The sequence below is a fragment of the Thamnophis elegans genome, unplaced genomic scaffold (assembly GCF_009769535.1).
Source record: "Thamnophis elegans isolate rThaEle1 unplaced genomic scaffold, rThaEle1.pri scaffold_62_arrow_ctg1, whole genome shotgun sequence".
In the NCBI taxonomy this organism is placed as follows: Eukaryota; Metazoa; Chordata; class Lepidosauria; order Squamata; family Colubridae; genus Thamnophis; species Thamnophis elegans.
Genome location: NW_022473900.1, coordinates 817,136 through 835,726, shown reverse-complemented (window position 1 = coordinate 835,726; position 18,591 = coordinate 817,136). Strand labels below are relative to the sequence as shown.

Here is an 18,591-nt window from a genome sequence, read left to right as displayed (position 1 = left end):
GGCACACAAAGGCTTCAGCAACAACAGCTCTTTATTGCAAGTAAGGTAAACATACGGAAGAGGAAGGGTCGGATAGCAGCCTCTTTTAATGGGATCTGTCAGACCCTTTGACCAATGGGATTAAACCTCTGTTCCCACCAGAACAGAGGACCTTGGTGGAAACCACTGTCAGGGGGGGGGGGATATCTAAAAGAAAGATAATTACAATTGTGATATTTAACCATATTATCTTTTGTTCCTTATGTTTTCTAAGATAAAATTCTATCTGTGATTATAATCAAAATGGTATGGTGATAGTTGGTTTTGGGGGATATGAGATACATTCTTAGCTTTTAACTGCTGAAAATCTGATAGAGGGACTACATTTGAGGGAAGAAGTCAGTTCCTATGGATGAGCTCAGAAGTTTATCAATGTTCATTAAGCAATTTGCAGATATGTCAGCAATTTTACTGATTAAAAAATCTGCAGCTGTGCCTTGCAGATTTATAGGTCTATAAATGGTCACTTTTGGGGAATATAGCTTAATTTTTTTACACTCTGACAAAGTTTTTACCTGAAATTTACAGCAATGTTTTTGTTATTTGGGTGGATTATGTCATTTTGCTATCGCTTCTTGTTCTTTTCAATTGTTTAATAGCTTCCTTTAATACAGTAACATTATCTGAAAATTTCTTCTGCTTAGGATTTTGGGAATCTGCTTTAATATAAATATTGACACACAAGGTAATTGCAGATTAATTAAAGATCATACAGGTAGTTCATGAATTACAAATATAATGGAATCTGCTAATTACATTTGTAACCAGAGGATTTGTAGGAGTGAATCATATAACTTGACTGTGATCACTCCCTCCTTTCACCCATGCATTCGCTAATCAAATGGGTCACTAAGTGTACATGTAAGGTGACCAGATTTTCAGATTGGAAAAGAGGGACACCCTTTACCGGGGGGGGGGGGGGGCTTGATTAAAAAAAAAAATTTTGTAAAAAGGTCACCCCAGGACACTGAAACCAGCATAAATACGAATCTGTTGCCAAACAAAATGTTGATCACGTGACCATGAGGATGCTGCAACGGTCGCTAAGTGTGAAAAATGGTCGCAACGGTCGCTAAGTGTGAAAAATGGTCGCAACGGTCGCTAAGTGTGAAAAATGGTCATCAGTCACTTTTTTCAATGCCATTGTAACTTTGGTCACTAAATGTTTTCCCCCTCCTCGAGACTCCTCACTTCTTCCTTCATTCCTCTTGCTTATCTACCTTCACCTTATCTATCTTCTGCTCTTTCCCTCTCTTCCTTCCTTCCTCCCTCCTTCCATCCTCTTCTTTCCTCACTCACTCCCTTCCTCCTTTTTTCTCTTCCTTCCTCCTTCCATTCTTTATACGATATAAAATTCAATGAGCCAAGGTGGCGCAGTGGTTAAATGCAGCACTGCAGGCTACTGCTAGATCAGCAGGTGAGCGGTTCAAATCTCACCGGCTCAGGGTTGACTCAGCCTTCCATCCTTCCGAGGTGGGTAAAATGAGGACCCAGATTGTTGGGGGCAATATGCTGACTCTCTGTAAACCGCTTAGAGAGGCCTGAAAGGCCTATGAAGCGGTATATAAGTCTACTGCTATTGCTATTGCTATTGCTATTGCTAAAATTCAATGAGGGTGAAACACACCAAATCTGGCAAAGCTGCCTTGCACCAACCTGGCCTGCCCATAGAATAGCAGCCACTTTGAGACACATAAACCTAGTCTGAACATATTGCATCACAAAGATTTGCAAAGATCACATTTGCAAAAAGGAACATTTCTTGTAGTAAATACGTTTTATAAACAATTTAAAAGTAAAAATCCCCCCAAAATAATAAAAAAGGTATTCTATAAATAAAAGAAATCCTTAAAAACCATTGTTAAGTATTACACCAGCAATAATTTATACTGTCACCATTTCAAACTATCATCAGAAATACGAATCCGTTGACAAACATCAACATTTTTATTGCGTAACCATGAGGATGCCACAACGGTCGCTAAGTGTGAAAATGGTCGCTAAGTGTGAAAAATGGTCATCAGTCACTTTTTTCAATGCCATTGTATCTTCCTGATTATTAAAAGTGCAAATTCACTCAGTGTCAATCATGACTCCTGAGTCCATTTCAAAGTATTGTGCATAGAAATTTTAAAAATGGCTTGTTTCAATTTATTTTGGATAGAATCTTTTTTTAAATAGTCTAAGACAATTTAAAAAAAGAATCAACACAGAATACCACTATTTTAAAAAATCATATGCACAATAAATAAAATATTATTTTAAAATACATTGAGCCTATACTCCTTACAGTAAATGACTCATCTGGAAACAAGCCAATAGCATTTTTTGTGCTTTCAAATTTACAGATGTTCCAAAATCAGCTTAAAGTCCAAATATTTAAAGACCACCCCCCTCAAAGCTATCTTACCAGAGCTTTAAATATCTTCTGGGGAGGCCCTGTAATCCCATTCATGACAAAGGTAGGGCTTTCTCAGGAGGAAGGTCTCAGCTGGTGCCCATCCTTTGGAAACCTCCTCCAGAGCAGGGAGCCCTAACCTGCTGTCCATTCAGGAAGGCTGTAGAAATTATTCTGTCTTCTAGAGCCATTGGGATTTAATATGGTTTTATCACTGGATTTTCTTTTTATTGTTTTTGTGGAATTGTTACAATGATTTTATAATAATATAATTTTATTTGGCATTTTTGTTGCTGTAAACTGCTGAAAGCCCCTGATAGAATACAAATTATTTAATAATAAATTTAAAAAGCTGGATACAAGATATGAAAACACTGCAAACTATTGTTCAAGATAATTTGAGAAAAGGGAATCATTCACCAAGAGTGCTAATAACTACTGCTAAGTTATATAGCAAATCAGATACTAAGGCCTAATGCCACAGAGGGGAGAGAAATTCATAAGTTTTCAAAATTTCCTGCACTGCTTCAAACATATACACTTAATACCAATGAATCCACAGCTATTATTTGATACAAGAAGATGGGTATGGAGAATGGAAAGAAATTTAAATTAATAAAAAAGATGCCACTGAAATCATCTGTTTTAAATTATAATCCCTCTTCCTGACAGTGGATCAATAAAAAAAGATTATGCCCAATTCAAACTGGAAAAATACATTTAGCTCAAAAAAATAAGATCGTCATGGTGATGAAAGAACATGGCAAGTATCCCTAGGAATTATTTATCTCCAGGCAAATAAGGAAATACCTGTTGCTCTGGTCTTTAATGCAATTCTTGCTTAAGGCAGAGCCCTCCCCCCCCCCCCAACGAGGCAAGCCACGTTGAAGCAAACAGCCTCCGCCACAATTTTTTTTAAAAAAAACCATGCAGTGGCAGAAATGTCAGTTGTAGGAAAGCCAGGGAAGAATGGCTGGAGGGGGAAGTGATTTTATGAATTACCTCTCTCTCTCTCTCTCTCTCTCTCTCTCTCTCTCTCTCTCTCTCTCTCTCTCTCTCTCTCTCTCTCACTCACACACACACACACACACACACACACACACACACACACAGATGAAAGAACATGGCAAGTATCCCTAGGAATTATCTATCTCCAGGCAAATAAGGAAATACCTGTTGCTCTGGTCTTTAATGCAATTCTTGCTTAAGGAGAGCCCTCCCCCGAAAAAATGCTTCTGCCGGGCTGCGAGAGCCACGGAAGCCACGTGGAAGTTGTCTGCATGGCTGAAAAACGGACTCTGTTTGCTGGGCTGGGGGGAGGAGACAGCCCCCTGCCTTCTCCCCCTTTGGCTTTGCGGAGTTCACAGCCAGCACGGGCGGCAAGTCTGGATGGAACCACGTGGAAGTTCTCTGCGCGACCGGCAGCCGCTTTTTACTCCCGAGTAAAATTTTTACTCGGGAGTAAAAAGCGGCTGCCGGTCGCGCAGAGAACTTCCATGTGGTTCCATCCAGACTTGCTGCCCTTGCAGACTTGCTGCCCGTGCCACCGCAGCACAGGGGCTGGCTGTGAACTCTGCAAAGCCAAAGGGGGAGAAGGGGGCTGTCTCCTCCCCCCAGCCCAGCGCCTCCCAATTCCCACGGTACCAAATAAGACAATAAGAATAAAATAAGTACATTATTTACAAAACATGATTTATTTTACTCACCACCTGTAAGCGCAGCTGCAACCCCAACAAGAAAGACAAAATAAAATGGAGACTTGCGCATGCGTCCTCAGCTAAGGAGTCCAGCCAATTAGTGAGCTGGTTGGCCAGCTCACTGATTGGCTGGAGTCCAGCCAATCAAATCAGTGAGCGGCAGGCTGGGCTGGCTTAAATTTGTAGGTAGCATAGAACAGAACGATGAGCCAGCCCAGCAGCTGATGGGCGGGAGCTGCGAGCAAAAAAGCGTGCCTTTTTAAAAAGCGGGCGGGACGCAGGAAAATGCATCAAAAAGCTGGGGTGTCCCGCCAAAAGCGGGATGTCTGGTCACCTTATGTACATGAGATATCTCAGGGTGGGGAAGGCCATGGGGGAAGGCCTAGTGATGGAACAGGTTACCTTCTTCAGATTACCCAAGGCTTCCCCCAAGCCACTAAGATACCTCATTCTTCCTCCCCTGGAGTCCCCACAATTGCTCCTCCACATGTTGCCCTGCTGGTCACTTACCTTATGAAGATCTTTCTCCTCTCCAGCCTCTCTGTTTCTTTGCCTGCTCCTGCAGCATGCGCTGTTCAGCTTCTCTGACTTACCAGGGCTGCCTGCCACTTCTGGAGCAGCAGGCAGCTTCAGTGAGTCTCCTCCACTTGGCACGGAAAAGCATTTGCACGGCGAAGGGAGGTTTTGGCAGCAAAATCATGTTGCTTTAAACCTTGGCACGCAAACACATTTTGCACACAGACCGGAAGCTTCTGGGTGCCCTGATCTCATGAGACTTCACGCACCCATTCTCTGCAAAAACAAATATGTGCCTGAAGTTGCACGAGATTATGACCCCCTGAAGCTTCCAAGTCTGTGGGTGAAAAGTTTTTGTGCACCTATGGAGCACTGCTTAAAAAGGAGGCTTTGCAGATGAGAAAGAAGGCCAATAGGGACATTCACATCCCTCCAAAGCTCTGTTTGTACCAGCAAATGCTTTCTGCAACAGGTTGCTGAAGCCTGCATGAAGCCCTCTAGGCTTTGGCAGCCCATTGCAAAAAGCCTTTGCTGATGCAAACAGAGCTTCAGAGTGATGTGCCCGCCCCTCCCAAGTTCCGCTCAGGAGGATTTTTGCAAAGATTTTGTCCCCTTTCTTTTCTCAGAACTTCCGCCTGACACAGAGAAGTGGGGTAGTGAGAGTTTTGTAGACAGAACAGAATAACCCTTTGGTGAGTCAGAGATATTCCAACAGCTTGCTGGCCAGAGGGGGAGGAGAGGAGAGATGTAACCAGGTACACTCAGGTCTGCCATTCCAGCAGGAAACTAGTTCAAATGTGATTGATCGACCCATCTGACTGCTCCCTATAAAAGGGCAGCCTGTCAGATAAGCAAGTTGCTGGGTTGTACATAGTTGTCCAAATAAAGGGCTGTTCGTTGCTGATCATCGAGTCCTGTCTCTTCCATTTGCCCCGTCTAACACAAACCTATTATCAAGAAATAATTGTGATTATTTTGAACTGCAGACTTGGTAAAGACTTCCTGACTGAATCTTGCACCAGGCATGTTGTAGAAGTACTCAGCAAAAACCAGAGATTGAGAAAATTACACTTGAATATGATGAAATCAGATGACAATGCAATGGAACTATTGTGCGATTGGCTCAAACAAGACTTGAGGCTGCAATTGCTGCCAAAGATGCTTCAAAAAAGTACTGAATGAAGAGTCTGGATACTTATGCCAATGGAATATTTCAGTTTTTTCTTTTTAATAAATTTACAGATATTTCTAAAAAAAAATCTCTTTGTCATTATGCGGTATTGAGTGTAGAATATAGATTAATGAGTAATAAATGAATTTCAACCGCTATAGAATCAGGGGGCCGCATAACAAAATTGACAAAAGGGAAGGGGGTCTGAGTAATTTCTGAATGGGTCTAGGACCTTCAGGCTTCCAACCTTGGCCATGCCTCCTTTGCCTCCAGCCACCCATCTCAGCCCATTCACAGCCAACTTTCTTCCTCTACCGGACCTTTCCTGGTGATTCTCCCTGAGATTAATTTCAGGCACAGGCAACCAGAACAGCTCTGGAAATTAGATAAAATTTCTTTGTGGTTGATTCAAGAATTCACAAGAACCTCACCTAACTGCCAAGCTTCCCTTGGGAGTGCCTGATATAGCCTAAGAAGTGTTTGATCTCTCCCCCCACCCTTCAATAGACTTTAAAGTGAGAATATTTCTTAAGTCCCCCTTTAAGGGCCTCTTTCCTTTCACCTGTAGAATCTATCATAGTTGTTGTTGTTAACCAAAAATCATGGGTCATTGAGTACCCACCCAGTCCAAGCCATTCTGGGATCGGTCTTTGGTAAGAAAACGGGATTTCCTGCAACTCCCTTCTCCTATTTCCCTTCCACCTCTGTTCTTGTTACTGTTCTGCATCCTGCCTTGTAGGTTGGCAAGCAGACCCAGAACTGGACAGTGTGCCCGGAAGATTCGGCAAGTGCCAGCAAGCATTCGTTCCCACGGCTACTTTCTCTCCCAATTTCCTGCCCAATTCCTCTCCCAATCAATTTTTTCCTATTTTGCATCCGACACCTCATTGTGTTTCTATTTTTTAAGACCCAACTTTTAGCAAACATTTCCTACATATGGCTAAAGCTGCACCATCTTCATAAAGGCTTGTGAGGTGAGTGCAGTTTTAGGTGCTTAGCAAATTGGGAGGTTAATGGGGCATAAAACCAACAGAGAAGCCACTTTGCTCTGGGGACTGAGGAAAAAACTCCCTGCTGAAATCCAGAGGGGTTTTAAACCATGGAGGATTTTCAGTTGCAGAATACAGACAAAACTTCTGCTCTGGGGCTAAAAGTTCTTCGAGGCTTCTGGTAAGAACATCGCTGGATTGATTTTCAAGCTGTTACCCCTGAGGACATGGACAAGGCGATGAGAGCTGTAGGCACCTCCACATGTATGCTGGACCCGTGGCCCTCCTGGCTGGTTGTAAACAGCAGAGAGGTGACACGAGGCTGGATCCAGGCGGTTGTTACCGCCTCCCTTCGGGAGGGGGTCTTTCCCCCCGCTCTAAAGGCGGTGGTGGTGAGACCCCTCCTGAAGAAACCATCCTTGGATCCAGCCGTTTTAAACAACTATCGTCCAGTCTCCAACCTCCCCTTTGTGGGGAAGGTTGTTGAGAAGATGGTGGCCTTTCAGCTCCAGCGGTCCTTGGAGGAAGCCAGTTATCTTGATCCATTCCAGTCAGGCTTCAGACCTGGCTACAGCACAGAAACCGCTTTGGTCGCGTTGACTGATGATCTCTGGAGAGCCAGGGATGGAGGCCATGCCTCCATCCTGGTGCTCCTTGACTTCTCGGCGGCTTTCGATACCATCGACCATGGTATCCTTCTGCAACGACTGCGGGAGGTGGGGGTGGGAGGCACTGTTTTACGGTGGTTCTCCTCTTACCTCTCGGACAGGTTGCAGTCGGTGTTAGTCGGAGGGCAGAGATCGACCCCTAGGCCCCTAACGTATGGGGTGCCGCAGGGTTTGGTCCTGTCCCCCTTTCTTTTCAATATCTACATGAAACCACTGGGAGAGATCATCCGACGGCACAGGATAAAATACCACCAGTATGCGGACGATACACAGTTGTATCTGTCCGCCCCGTGCCAACTCAATGAAGCGATGGACGTGATGAGCCAGGGTCTTGAGGCTGTTAGAGACTGGATGGGGGTTAAAAAGCTTGTGCAATCCAGATAAGACCGAGTGGCTGTTGTGCTTCCCTCCCACAAATTGGCCAAGTGTTCCATCTCTCAGGCTGGGGGGTCAAAATGTACACCCCTCAGTTAGGGTTCACAACTTGGGAGTCCTCCTGGACCCACAGCTGACTTTTGAACATCATTTGTCAGCTGTGACCAGGGGGGCATTTGCCCAGGTTCGCCTGGTGCACCAGTTGCGTCCCTACCTGAACTGGGAGGCCCTCACAACAGTCACTCGTGCCCTTGTGACCTCTAGGCTGGAGTACTGCAATGTGCTCTACATGGGGCTGCCCTTGAAGAGCATTCGGCGACTTCAGCTAGTCCAGAATGCGGCCGCGCGAGCGATCATGGGTGTACCTCGTTTCACCCATGTAACACCTATCCTCCGTGAGCTGCACTGGCTGCCTGTTGATCTCCGGGTGTGCTTCAAGGTGCTACTTGTCACCTACAAAGCCCTTCATGGTGTTGGATCTGGGTACTTGAGAGACCGCCTACTGCCAATTACGCATAGATTAGGCCTCCTACGAATTCCATCAGCCAGCCAGTGTAGACTGGCAACTACCCGGAGGAGAGCCTTCTCGGTTGCTGCTCCGACCCTCTGGAACGAACTCTCCGTGGAGATTCGGACCCTCACCACCCTCCAGACCTTCCGTGCCGCCCTTAAAATCTGGCTATCCCGGCTGGCCTGGGGTTAAAGACTCTAACCCCAGTCGAATTTTATGACTGTTGTGTTCTTAAATGATGTAGTGTCTTTATGTTGTAAATTGTTTGTCCTTCCCCCCCACCTTTTGAACTGTGAGCCGCCCTGAGTCCCCCCAGGGAAAAGGGTGGCATACAAATAAAGTGACTATGACTATGACTATGAGGCTTGGATTTTAGCAGAGAGTTTTTTCAGTCAGCTGACAGAATCAGGGAGATTCCCTCTTGTCCAAACAGGATTGGGAACAGGAATCATTTTTAGTAAGACCCCAGAGATGACAAGGAAGCCACTTTTCTCTGTAGGCTGGATGAAAACCCCCACGCCAAGTTCTTGTGGTAGACAGAAATGATGTGTGAATCTTCCTGCTGGGTTCCCAATGGACTTTCTGGGGAAGCTGGTGGGGAAAATTGGAATTGGCAATAACAAGATTCTCAGATATTTGACAACTTTTTATAAGTGTTGCCAAGTACCCAGATCACAATAACTTGACTAAGGAGGTGCATCAATGTCCATAACTGAAGGCATGAGTCATAAGTCTGTTCATTTAGCATCATCATAACATTCAACAATCAGAAGACAAGAATGACTTTATGTGTAATTCTGTGTGGTTGGTGGTGTTGAATAAATCAAATAGACATTTTCAAATACACACATTTATTTACTGTTTCTCAGTGGACATCATCACACATATTGTGCTAGATTTATTATTCTTTCTTTCCTACCTAAATATTTAACTAAACAACAAACAGTTGTGCCAATATAAGATAGTATTTTTACCTTTCTCTTTACCCACGATACGATATTCCACCTAAAGAATTTCATTTTAGAAAATATACCGTATACTCTGCCTTATAAGGCCCCTGGGTGTATAAGACAACCCGCTACTATCAGGTGCCCGCGAGACAGCTGAAGGCCTCTGCGCTGCCGGGCTTTTGTAGTTTGAGCTCAGCGCCTTCCTCCTCCAGACTAAGCCATCCGAGTGCTCATCCATCCACATCCCCCGGCGAGGAGCACCTAGGTTATAAATTGAAAGGCTGATGTCTGTCCTGGTGGCAGTGTGGTTTCTTGCTTGGAGGCGTTACTTTTTCTTTGGTTTTGGTTTTTTGCTTTATCTGGCGTATAAGAAGACCCCTGATAGACTTCCGGGGCGGGATTTTGCCGTTGGCAGCAGCTTAATTGAGCTGCTCCCAGATTTCTGGCTTGTTATCTACTTAAACACCCAGCAGATATCTCATTCTTCAGGCAAGAAGATTGCAGAGAGAGACCCAGTTGGTAAGAGCTTTCCTTGAAGTTTGCAGCTTTTTTTTTTTTGCTGCGAACAGAAGGGGGGAGACAACCAAAGCTGAGTCATACCTCCGGCCAGATATCTCGGCTGTTTTTACAGCACAAGGCAAGGAAACCCCTCTTAGGACAATTTCTGAAACTATTTTATCTGAAATTAATACAAGCAGAGCCCGTACCTGAGAACTTTATTTGCTTTTTCTAGGAAAAAATCCTAGCTTCAGTATTATAAAGCTTCCTTTGTGTAACTGTTTCCAAGATGGCGATTCTCTAGTTTTCGCATTTGCAATAATGGTATATCCCTAATTCCTTGGCAAAGAATCAAAGGAACAGCCTCTCACGAACTAATTAGCTCCACTTCTTTGAAGATTCTTTCTTATCAAACTCTAAAAGTTTTCAAAGACTCTTTGCTAATATAGAGACATTCCAAACAGAGTTTTTTTTTTTTTGCTGAACTGTTTTGGTGTAATGCCAGTCTTTTGAAACCTTTCGTAAACTCTCTGCAAAAAGGGAGGAACTTTTCTTTCTTTTTTTTTTTTTTGTAAGCTGCACAGCAGGCTAGCAAAATTTGATTAAGTGCTTAAAGCAAAGACATAATGGCATCAAAATCAAATCCTGCGAAATTACCTCCTAGAGCCACGTCTCCCATACCTGGCACAAAGTTGCAGCCCCCACCCTCTATGCCCCCTAGTGGAGATGTACCAACGAAAGAATTCTTTTTGGAAATGTTTAGAGAATCTAGAGAACAGTATTTAGAAACTTTCAGAGAATTCAGAGATGAAATAAGGAATGAGATAAAAGTCTTATATGATAAGTTTGACACTAAGATCACCAAAATGAATGATGATATGATGGGAATTGTAAATGTACTGACAGAATATGTTTCTGGAATGGAAGATAACTTAGAGGTTCTTAATGAAGCTAACACTAACTTGACATCTAAAACTGAAGTGGTGGAACAAAAAGTTGAAAATGCTGAAAAACAAATTATTATGATACAGTATAAACAGATGGAGCTTGCATTAAGAGTCAGGGGGCTGTGCAAAGAGAAACAGGAGAACTTAAAGCAGATGTTCTCAGAGGCTTTTGACTGTCTGGTGGGAAGACCGAGACCCAATTTTGATTGGCAGATTGACAAAATTTATCGCGTTAATTCTTGGGCGGCAAAACAGAAGCAACTCCCCCGAGATGTGGTAATATACTTTGTTACAAGAGAGTTCAGAAACATGATACTACAAGAGTCCTATAATACCAGGCTTCAAATTGGCGGACAGGATCTGATTGTCTTGAAAGAAATACCACCTCAAATGCTAAGAGCTAGGAGAGATTATGCTTTTTTGGTGGAAGAGCTCAGAAAGCGTCAGATACAGTATAGATGGGATGTCCCATTTGGTATCATAGTTACATTTGACAAGCAAAGATATCGTCTCAACTCTGTATGGAAAGCTCGAGATTTCTATCATAAGATTCTGAAGGTGGGACACCCTGAATCATCAGGATATGGAGAAAGACCACGAGAAGGACAAGATAAGCAGCAAACCACACAACTACCAGACAAAACGTACCATCTCCCCCTCCCGGAAGGGCAAGGGGTCAGGGAACAAAGACCTAACCGTACAACTACCAGACAAATGGAAAAACAAGCTACAGCGCAACAATCTCAACAATCACCGGCCATTGATCAAGGAGTCACAGCAACAAGCTCAGAAGCCGTGGGAGGAGCCAGACCAAAGGTTAGACAGGCCATGCGGGAGGCTCTAAAAAAGCTTCAGGCAACCAAAAATGACAACTAAGATTTTGACATGGAATGTTAATGGACTGAACTCTCCACAGAAGAGAAAGAAAATATTTCATTATCTCAAACAGTTTAAGAATGATATAATTTGTTTGCAAGAAACTCTTGTCAAATCAACCGATCAAAAATATTTGTTTAACCCCAAACTTGGTCAACATTTTGTGACCTCTGCTACGGAAAAGAAAAATGGCATAGTTGTATACTTAAGAAAAGACATTAAAGCCGAGCTAATTGAAGCAGATCCCTTTGGAAGATATATCGCACTAGACTTAATCTTAGAAGGGAAAAAGACATTACTTTTGGGAATTTATGCTCCTAATCAACAACAAGATGGACTTTATAGTAATCTCCATGCTAAATTAGTACAGTGGGACTTTAAGTCTTGTATACTATTGGGTGACTGGAATGGCGTGATTGACACTAAAAGAGATAAGAAGACATCTCGCCCGAACACTAAAATCCGAGCTAAGTTACCCAAATCTTTTTTTGACATGATGGACTATTTCGAATTGCGAGATGTTTGGCGCGAAAGGAATGCAGAGGAATATGACTTCACCTTTTTTTCTGATAGACATCAATTTTTTTCAAGGATTGATTTTATACTAATTACTAATGATTTACTTTCTAGGGTGAAGAAGACAAAGATTGCGGCGAGAGTTCTTTCGGATCATAACCCAGTTTGGATGGAACTGGGAAGGGTAGTGCAGGCAAGAAGGTCATGGAGGTTGAATGAAAATTTATTTAGATATGAAAAGTACATTAATGATTGTAAAAAATTGTTATCTGAATACTTTGTTCTCAACATGAATAAGGGTACATATATGGAATATGTATGGGATGCAAGCAAAGCGTATATGAGAGGAGTACTGATGAATATAAACAAAATACATAGACACAAACAAGGGCAAAAATGAAAAGAATTGGAAGAGGAAATTAAAGGGAAAGAGTTGGAATTAACACTGAATCCAGGCGATATAAAGGCTAAGGAAGCAATCTCCATATTAAAATCCCAATTTGATATGCTGATCTCTGACCAGGTAGCCACCAGTTTATTATATGCAAAACACAATACTTTCTGCAACGCAAATAAACCCGGCAGGTGGTTGGCTTATCAGATTAGGAAAAAAAGAAAAAATCGAAATGTATCCAAATTGTGTTATAGAGGGAAGGAGGTGTTTCAACAGGAGGAGATCCAAAAGGCATTTCAGGAATTTTTTACAGAACTGTACAAAGGGGACAAAATTAGGGGTTTAGACATAGATAAATACTTAGATAAAGAGAAAATCCCCCTAGTTAGAGAAAAATACAGGCAAAAGTTGAACCAACCAATAACCTCTGGGGAAATCCTGCAGGTAATCAAACAATTAAAGATAGGGAAAGCACCAAGTACAGATGGCCTAACAGCGGTTTATTATAAAAACTTACAGTTAGAAATGGTAGAACCTCTTAGAGAATTATTTAATAAAATTCAATCGGAAGGTAAAGTGCCCCCATCATGGAAGACAGCGTTTATATCGTTGATACCCAAAGAAGATCAAGATATTACTTAGCCAAAAAATTATAGGCCTATTTCATTACTTAATGTAGATTATAAAATTTTTACTAAAATATTAGCAAATAGGTTAATGGTGGTTATTCAACAATTGATACATACCGACCAAACAGGTTTTATACAGGGGAGACAGATGAAGAGCAATGTTAGATTAATTATTAATGCTTTAGAATATTTGGGAAAGAACAATCAAATCCCTGCCGCATTCATATTTTTGGATGCTGAGAAGGCCTTTGATCGAGTTAATTGGCAATTCCTGTTGAAGATATTGCAAAAAATGCTGATAGGAGATGGCTTTTTACGGTCAATTGGTGCAATACATCAGCAGCAAACAGCCCAAATCATAGTCAATGGAAGTTTAACAGACTCCTTTCAAATCGAAAAAGGTACAAGACAGGGCTGTCCTTTGTCCCCACTATTGTTCATTATAACTTTGGAAGTATTGTTGAATAAAATACGGGGCTTGGATGATCTAAAAGGGATCAAGATTAGACAGCAAGAATATAGAGTCCGCGCCTTTGCGGATGATTTGGTCATAATATTGGAACAAACCGCAAGAATCCAGTACGGTCTTAATGAATATGATTAATCAATATGGTCAAGTCTCTGGCTTTAAAATAAATTTAGGAAAAACTAAAATATTAGTTATAAATATGAATACTAAACAAAAGGAAGAATTAGGAGTGATGCTAGGATGTGAGGTAGTTAAAAAAGTCAAGTATCTTGGAGTTAATATTTTAACTTCAAATGGGAAATTATATAAGCATAATTATGAACCACTTTGGCATAGTATACAGACAGAGATGAAAAGGTGGGAGAAATTGCATTTATCTTTGCTGGGTAGGATAGCGGCAGTGAAAATGAACATCTTACCAAAATTTTTATTTCTTTTTCAAATGTTACCAATACTTAAAAGAGATGCGAATTTTTTAGAATGGCAGAAGGGTATCAACAAATTTGTATGGGCAGGAAAGAAGCCGAGGGTAAAGATGAAAATAATGCAAGATGTACGTGAAAGAGGAGGATTGAAATTACCTAACTTAAAATTATATTATGATGCAGTGGCATTATCTGCAATTAGTGACTGGACCCATTTAACCAATGATAGAATATTGAATATCGAGGGACATGATTTGGTATATGGTTGGCATGCTTACTTGTTATTTAACAAAAAATTGGATAAGAATTTTAAAAATCATATTTTAAGAAATGCTTTATTGCGGGTCTGGAAAAAATATCAACACAAACTAAACGATAAGTTGCCCATGTGGGCAATTCCTAGACATGCAATTCAAAATATGAATATAGAACAAAAACATGATAGAACCACTTACAGACAACTTCTTACTTTAGAAAGGGGGGTGTTACAATTAAAATCTTTAGAGGTACTTAAAGAGGAGAAGGAAGTTCAAACGTGGTTTCAGTATGGCCAATTACAGGCTAGGTGGAAAAAAACTGGCTTTGTAAAAGCTGAGGATAATTTGTTTAAACAAATAAGAGATCAAAGCTTAATGCATATAAAGAGGATATATAATGTTCTAATACAGATGGATTCCGAAACGGAACTGATTAAAGACTGTATGATAAAATGGGCTCAGAATGTTGAGGAATCAATAATGCTGGACACATGGGAAAGAATATGGGTAAGAAATGTGAAATTTACACAAGCACAAAATTTGAGAGAAAATTTTTATAAGATGTTTTATAGATGGCATTTAGATCCCAAAAAGCTTGCTTCTATGTATCCGAATGTACAGCCTAAATGTTGGAGATGTGGTTCTCTTGATGCTACATATTTTCATATATGGTGGACATGTCGTAAGGTTAAGGCATTTTGGATAAAAATATGGTGGATCCTGAAAAATATCTTTAAAAGAAGGATAAAATTCACCCCTCAGTTGTTTCTACTAGGTATATGTACTGACTTTACAGCGGTAGAGACTAACTTGGTTCTGTACTTAATAACGGCAGCAAGACTGTTGGTGGCGCAATACTGGAAGAAGGAAGACGTGCCTACAACTCAAGAATGGACTTTGAAAGTTATAAACTTAGCCGAAATGGCAAAAATTGCAGCATATCTTAAAGAACATTCAAACGAGAGATATAAACGAGACTGGAAAAAATGGATTGATTATACACAAAGCAAATATGGGACTAAGAAACTCCAGATAGCCTATGCTTAAGATTAGCAATAACTTAAACTGTTTAAAGTTTGGGTAACAGTAAGAAGCTGAGTTCACCGTAGAGATTTTATCGACCTTTTTTTTTCCTGCTTTGTTTCAAGACATTTTAGACTGTGTTTGTTAAAAAGTTATACCGTGTACGGGCTCTGGGAAGTTGGGGGGAGGGAAGGGAGGTGGGGTTCTAGGGGGAGGGGGGAAGGGGGGAAAGATAATATGTGTTAGATCTTAAAGCACATGATTGCACTTGTATACTGTGGCTTTTTAATGTTAGTGTAAAAATAGGACAAGCTGAACATATTGATAGACAATAGAAGTACACCGAAGGGAGGAGTAGAGCGAAAGAAGAAGGAGGGGTGGAGAGGGTGGGAGAGAGGATTGGAGGCAGGAGGAGAAGGAAGGGAGGGAATGTATTGGGAGAGAGGAGTGATAGAGGGGGAGAGGAAGTAGGAAGTAGAGGGGTATGTTGGAAGGAAGAATGAAAGTTGGAGGGGGGTGAAAGAGGGTGTATGGTGGGTCAAGGTGGTATATTGGGTTTGTATTTTGGGGGGTATTGTCTATAAAAGCGAGGGCTGTGTTTATTATTCAATGTTATATGCCCCGGTTATGCACAGTATACATGTGATTGTATGGAATGAAATGGAAATAAACGTATTTTGAAAAAAAAAAAAAGAGGAAGACCCCCGATTTTTGAAATAATTTTTGGGGTTAAAAAGTCATTTTATACGCCAGAAAATACAGTAATCTGTGAATAATGTTTCAATCAAAATTGTAATAAGTGAATATCTTACAAAACTACAATATGTCAATATTTATTCCTTTCAGTTTGATGAACAGAAATATTTCAAATTGAGTAATATTTTGAAAATATATCCAAGGAAAAGCAGTTCAGATGCCATAAATACATTTTCTTGAATTCCTATAAAAAACAATCCATAATTATTTTTCAAGAAATAATTGTGATTATTTTTGACTGTAGACTTTATGGAATGATCCTGACTGAATCTTGGGGCAGGCATGTTGCAGAAGTATTCAGGATAAACCAGAGATTGAGAGAAGTACTCTTGGAGACCGGCTACCCAGATGAGAAAGCAATGGAACTATTGTGCAATGGGCTCAAACATCCACAATGCACAATAGAGATATTAAGGTAAGTGACTATTTACTTTTAGTTTGATCTGCATAAGTGTATTTTGGCTGTTAATATTTCAGTTTTTTCTTTTTAATAAATTTACAGATATTTCTTTAAAAAAAATCTCTTTGTCATTATGCGGTATTGAGTGTGGAATAATGAGAAATAAATGAATTTCAACCGCTATAGAATGAGGCAGCAGCATAACAAAATTGACAAAAGTGAAGGGGGTCTGAGTAATTTCTGAATGGGTCTAGGACCTTCAGGCTTCCAACCATGGCCATGCCTCCTTTGCCACCAGCCACCCATCTCAGCCCATTCACAGCCAGCTTTCTTCCTCTACCGGACCTTTCCTGGTGATTCTCCCTGAGATTAATTTCAGGCACAGGCAACGAGAACAGCTCTGGAAATTAGATAAAATTTCTTTGTGGTTGATTCAATAATTCACAAGAATCTCACCTAACTGCCAAGCTTTCTTTAGGAGTGCCTGATATAGCCTAAGAAGTGTTTGATCTCTCCCCCCACCCTTCAATAGACTTTAAAGTGAGAATATTTCTTCACTCTCCCTTTAAGGGCTTCCTTCTTTTCACCTGTAGAATCTATCGCAGTTGTTGTTGTTAACCAAAAATCATGGGTCATTGAGTAACCACCCAGTCCAAGCAGAAGAAAACGGGATTACCTTCAACTCCCTTCTCCTATTTCCCTTCCACCTCTGTTCTTTTTACTGTTCTGTACCCTGCCTTGTAGGTTGGCAAGCAGACCCAGAACTGGACAGTGTGCCCAGGAAGATTCGGCAAATGCCAACAAGCATTCGTTCCCACGGCTACTTTCTCTCCCAATTTTCTGCCCAATTCCTCTCCCAATCAATTTTTTCCTATTTTGCATCCAACACCTCATTGTGTTTCTATTTTTTAAGACCCAACTTTTAGCAAACATTTCCTACATTTGGCTAAAGATGCACCATCTTCCTAAAGGCTTGTGAGGTGAGTGCAGTTTTAGGTGCTTAGCAAATTGGGAGGTTAATGGGGCATAAAACCAACAGAGAAGCCACTTTGCTCTGGGGACTGAGGAAAAAACTCCCTGCTGAAATCCAGAGGGGTTTTAAACCATGGAGGATTTTCAGTCCCAGAATACAGACAAAACTTCTGCTCTGGGGCTAAAAGTTCTTCGAGGCTTGGATTTTAGCAGAGAGTTTTTTCAGTCAGCTGACAGTATCAGGGAGATTCCCTTTTGTCCAAACAGGATTGGGAACAGGAATCATTTTTAGTAAGACCCCAGAGATGACAAGGAAGCCACTTTTCTCTGTAGGCTGGATGAAAACCCCCACGCCAAGTTCTTGTGGTAGACAGAAATGATGTGTGAATCTTCCTGCTGGGTTCCCAATGGACTTTCTGGGGAAGCTGGTGGGGAAAATGGAATTGGCAATAACAAGATCCTCAGACATTTGACAACTTTTTATAAGTGTTGCCAAGTACCCAGATCACAATAACTTGACTAAGGAGGTGCATCAATGGCCATAACTGAAGGCATAAGTCATAAGTCTGTTCATTTAGCATCATCACAACATTCAACAATCAGAAGACAAGAATGACTTTATGTGTAATTCTGTGCGGTTGGTGGTGCTGAATAAATCAAAAAGACATTTTCAAATACAAACGTTTATTTACTGTTTCTCAGTGGACATCATCACCCATATTGTGCTAGATTTATTATTGTTTCTTTCCTACCTAAATATTTAACTGAACAACAAAAATTTGTGCCAATATAAGATAGTATTTTTACCTTTCTCTTTACCCACAGTACGATATTCCACCTAAAAAATTTCATTTTAGAAAATATACCGTATATCCCGCCTTATAAGGCAACTGGGCGTATACGTAGACCCCCTACTTTCAGGTGCCCGGGAGCCAGCTGAAGGCCTCCACGCTGCTGGGCTTTCGTACTTTGAGCTCAGCGCCTTTGTCCTCCTGACTAAGCCATCCGAGTGCTCATCCATCCACGTGCCCAGGTGAGGAGCACCTAGGTTATAAATTGAAAGGCTGGTGTCTGTCCTGGTGGCAGTGCGGTTTTTTGCTTGGCGGCGTTACTTT

The 18,591-nt window shown here is 41.3% G+C and overlaps 2 protein-coding genes across 2 annotated transcripts in view; both read left to right on the top strand.

Moving 5' to 3' along the window:
• The window catches only part of LOC116523612 (NACHT, LRR and PYD domains-containing protein 3-like), a 60,312-nt gene extending 54,480 nt beyond the window's left edge, over positions 1-5,832 (top strand). The window contains 1 exon segment of the mRNA XM_032238727.1: positions 5,637-5,832. Coding sequence (XP_032094618.1) covers positions 5,637-5,832 — 196 coding nt within the window.
• Positions 5,833-16,354: 10,522 nt separating this feature from the next.
• LOC116523613 (ribonuclease inhibitor-like) overlaps positions 16,355-18,591 on the top strand; it is a 44,763-nt gene continuing 42,526 nt past the window's right edge. Inside the window, exon 1 of the mRNA XM_032238729.1 lies at positions 16,355-16,519. Coding sequence (XP_032094620.1) covers positions 16,359-16,519 — 161 coding nt within the window. The 5' untranslated portion in view covers positions 16,355-16,358. The remainder of the gene's footprint in view (positions 16,520-18,591) is intronic.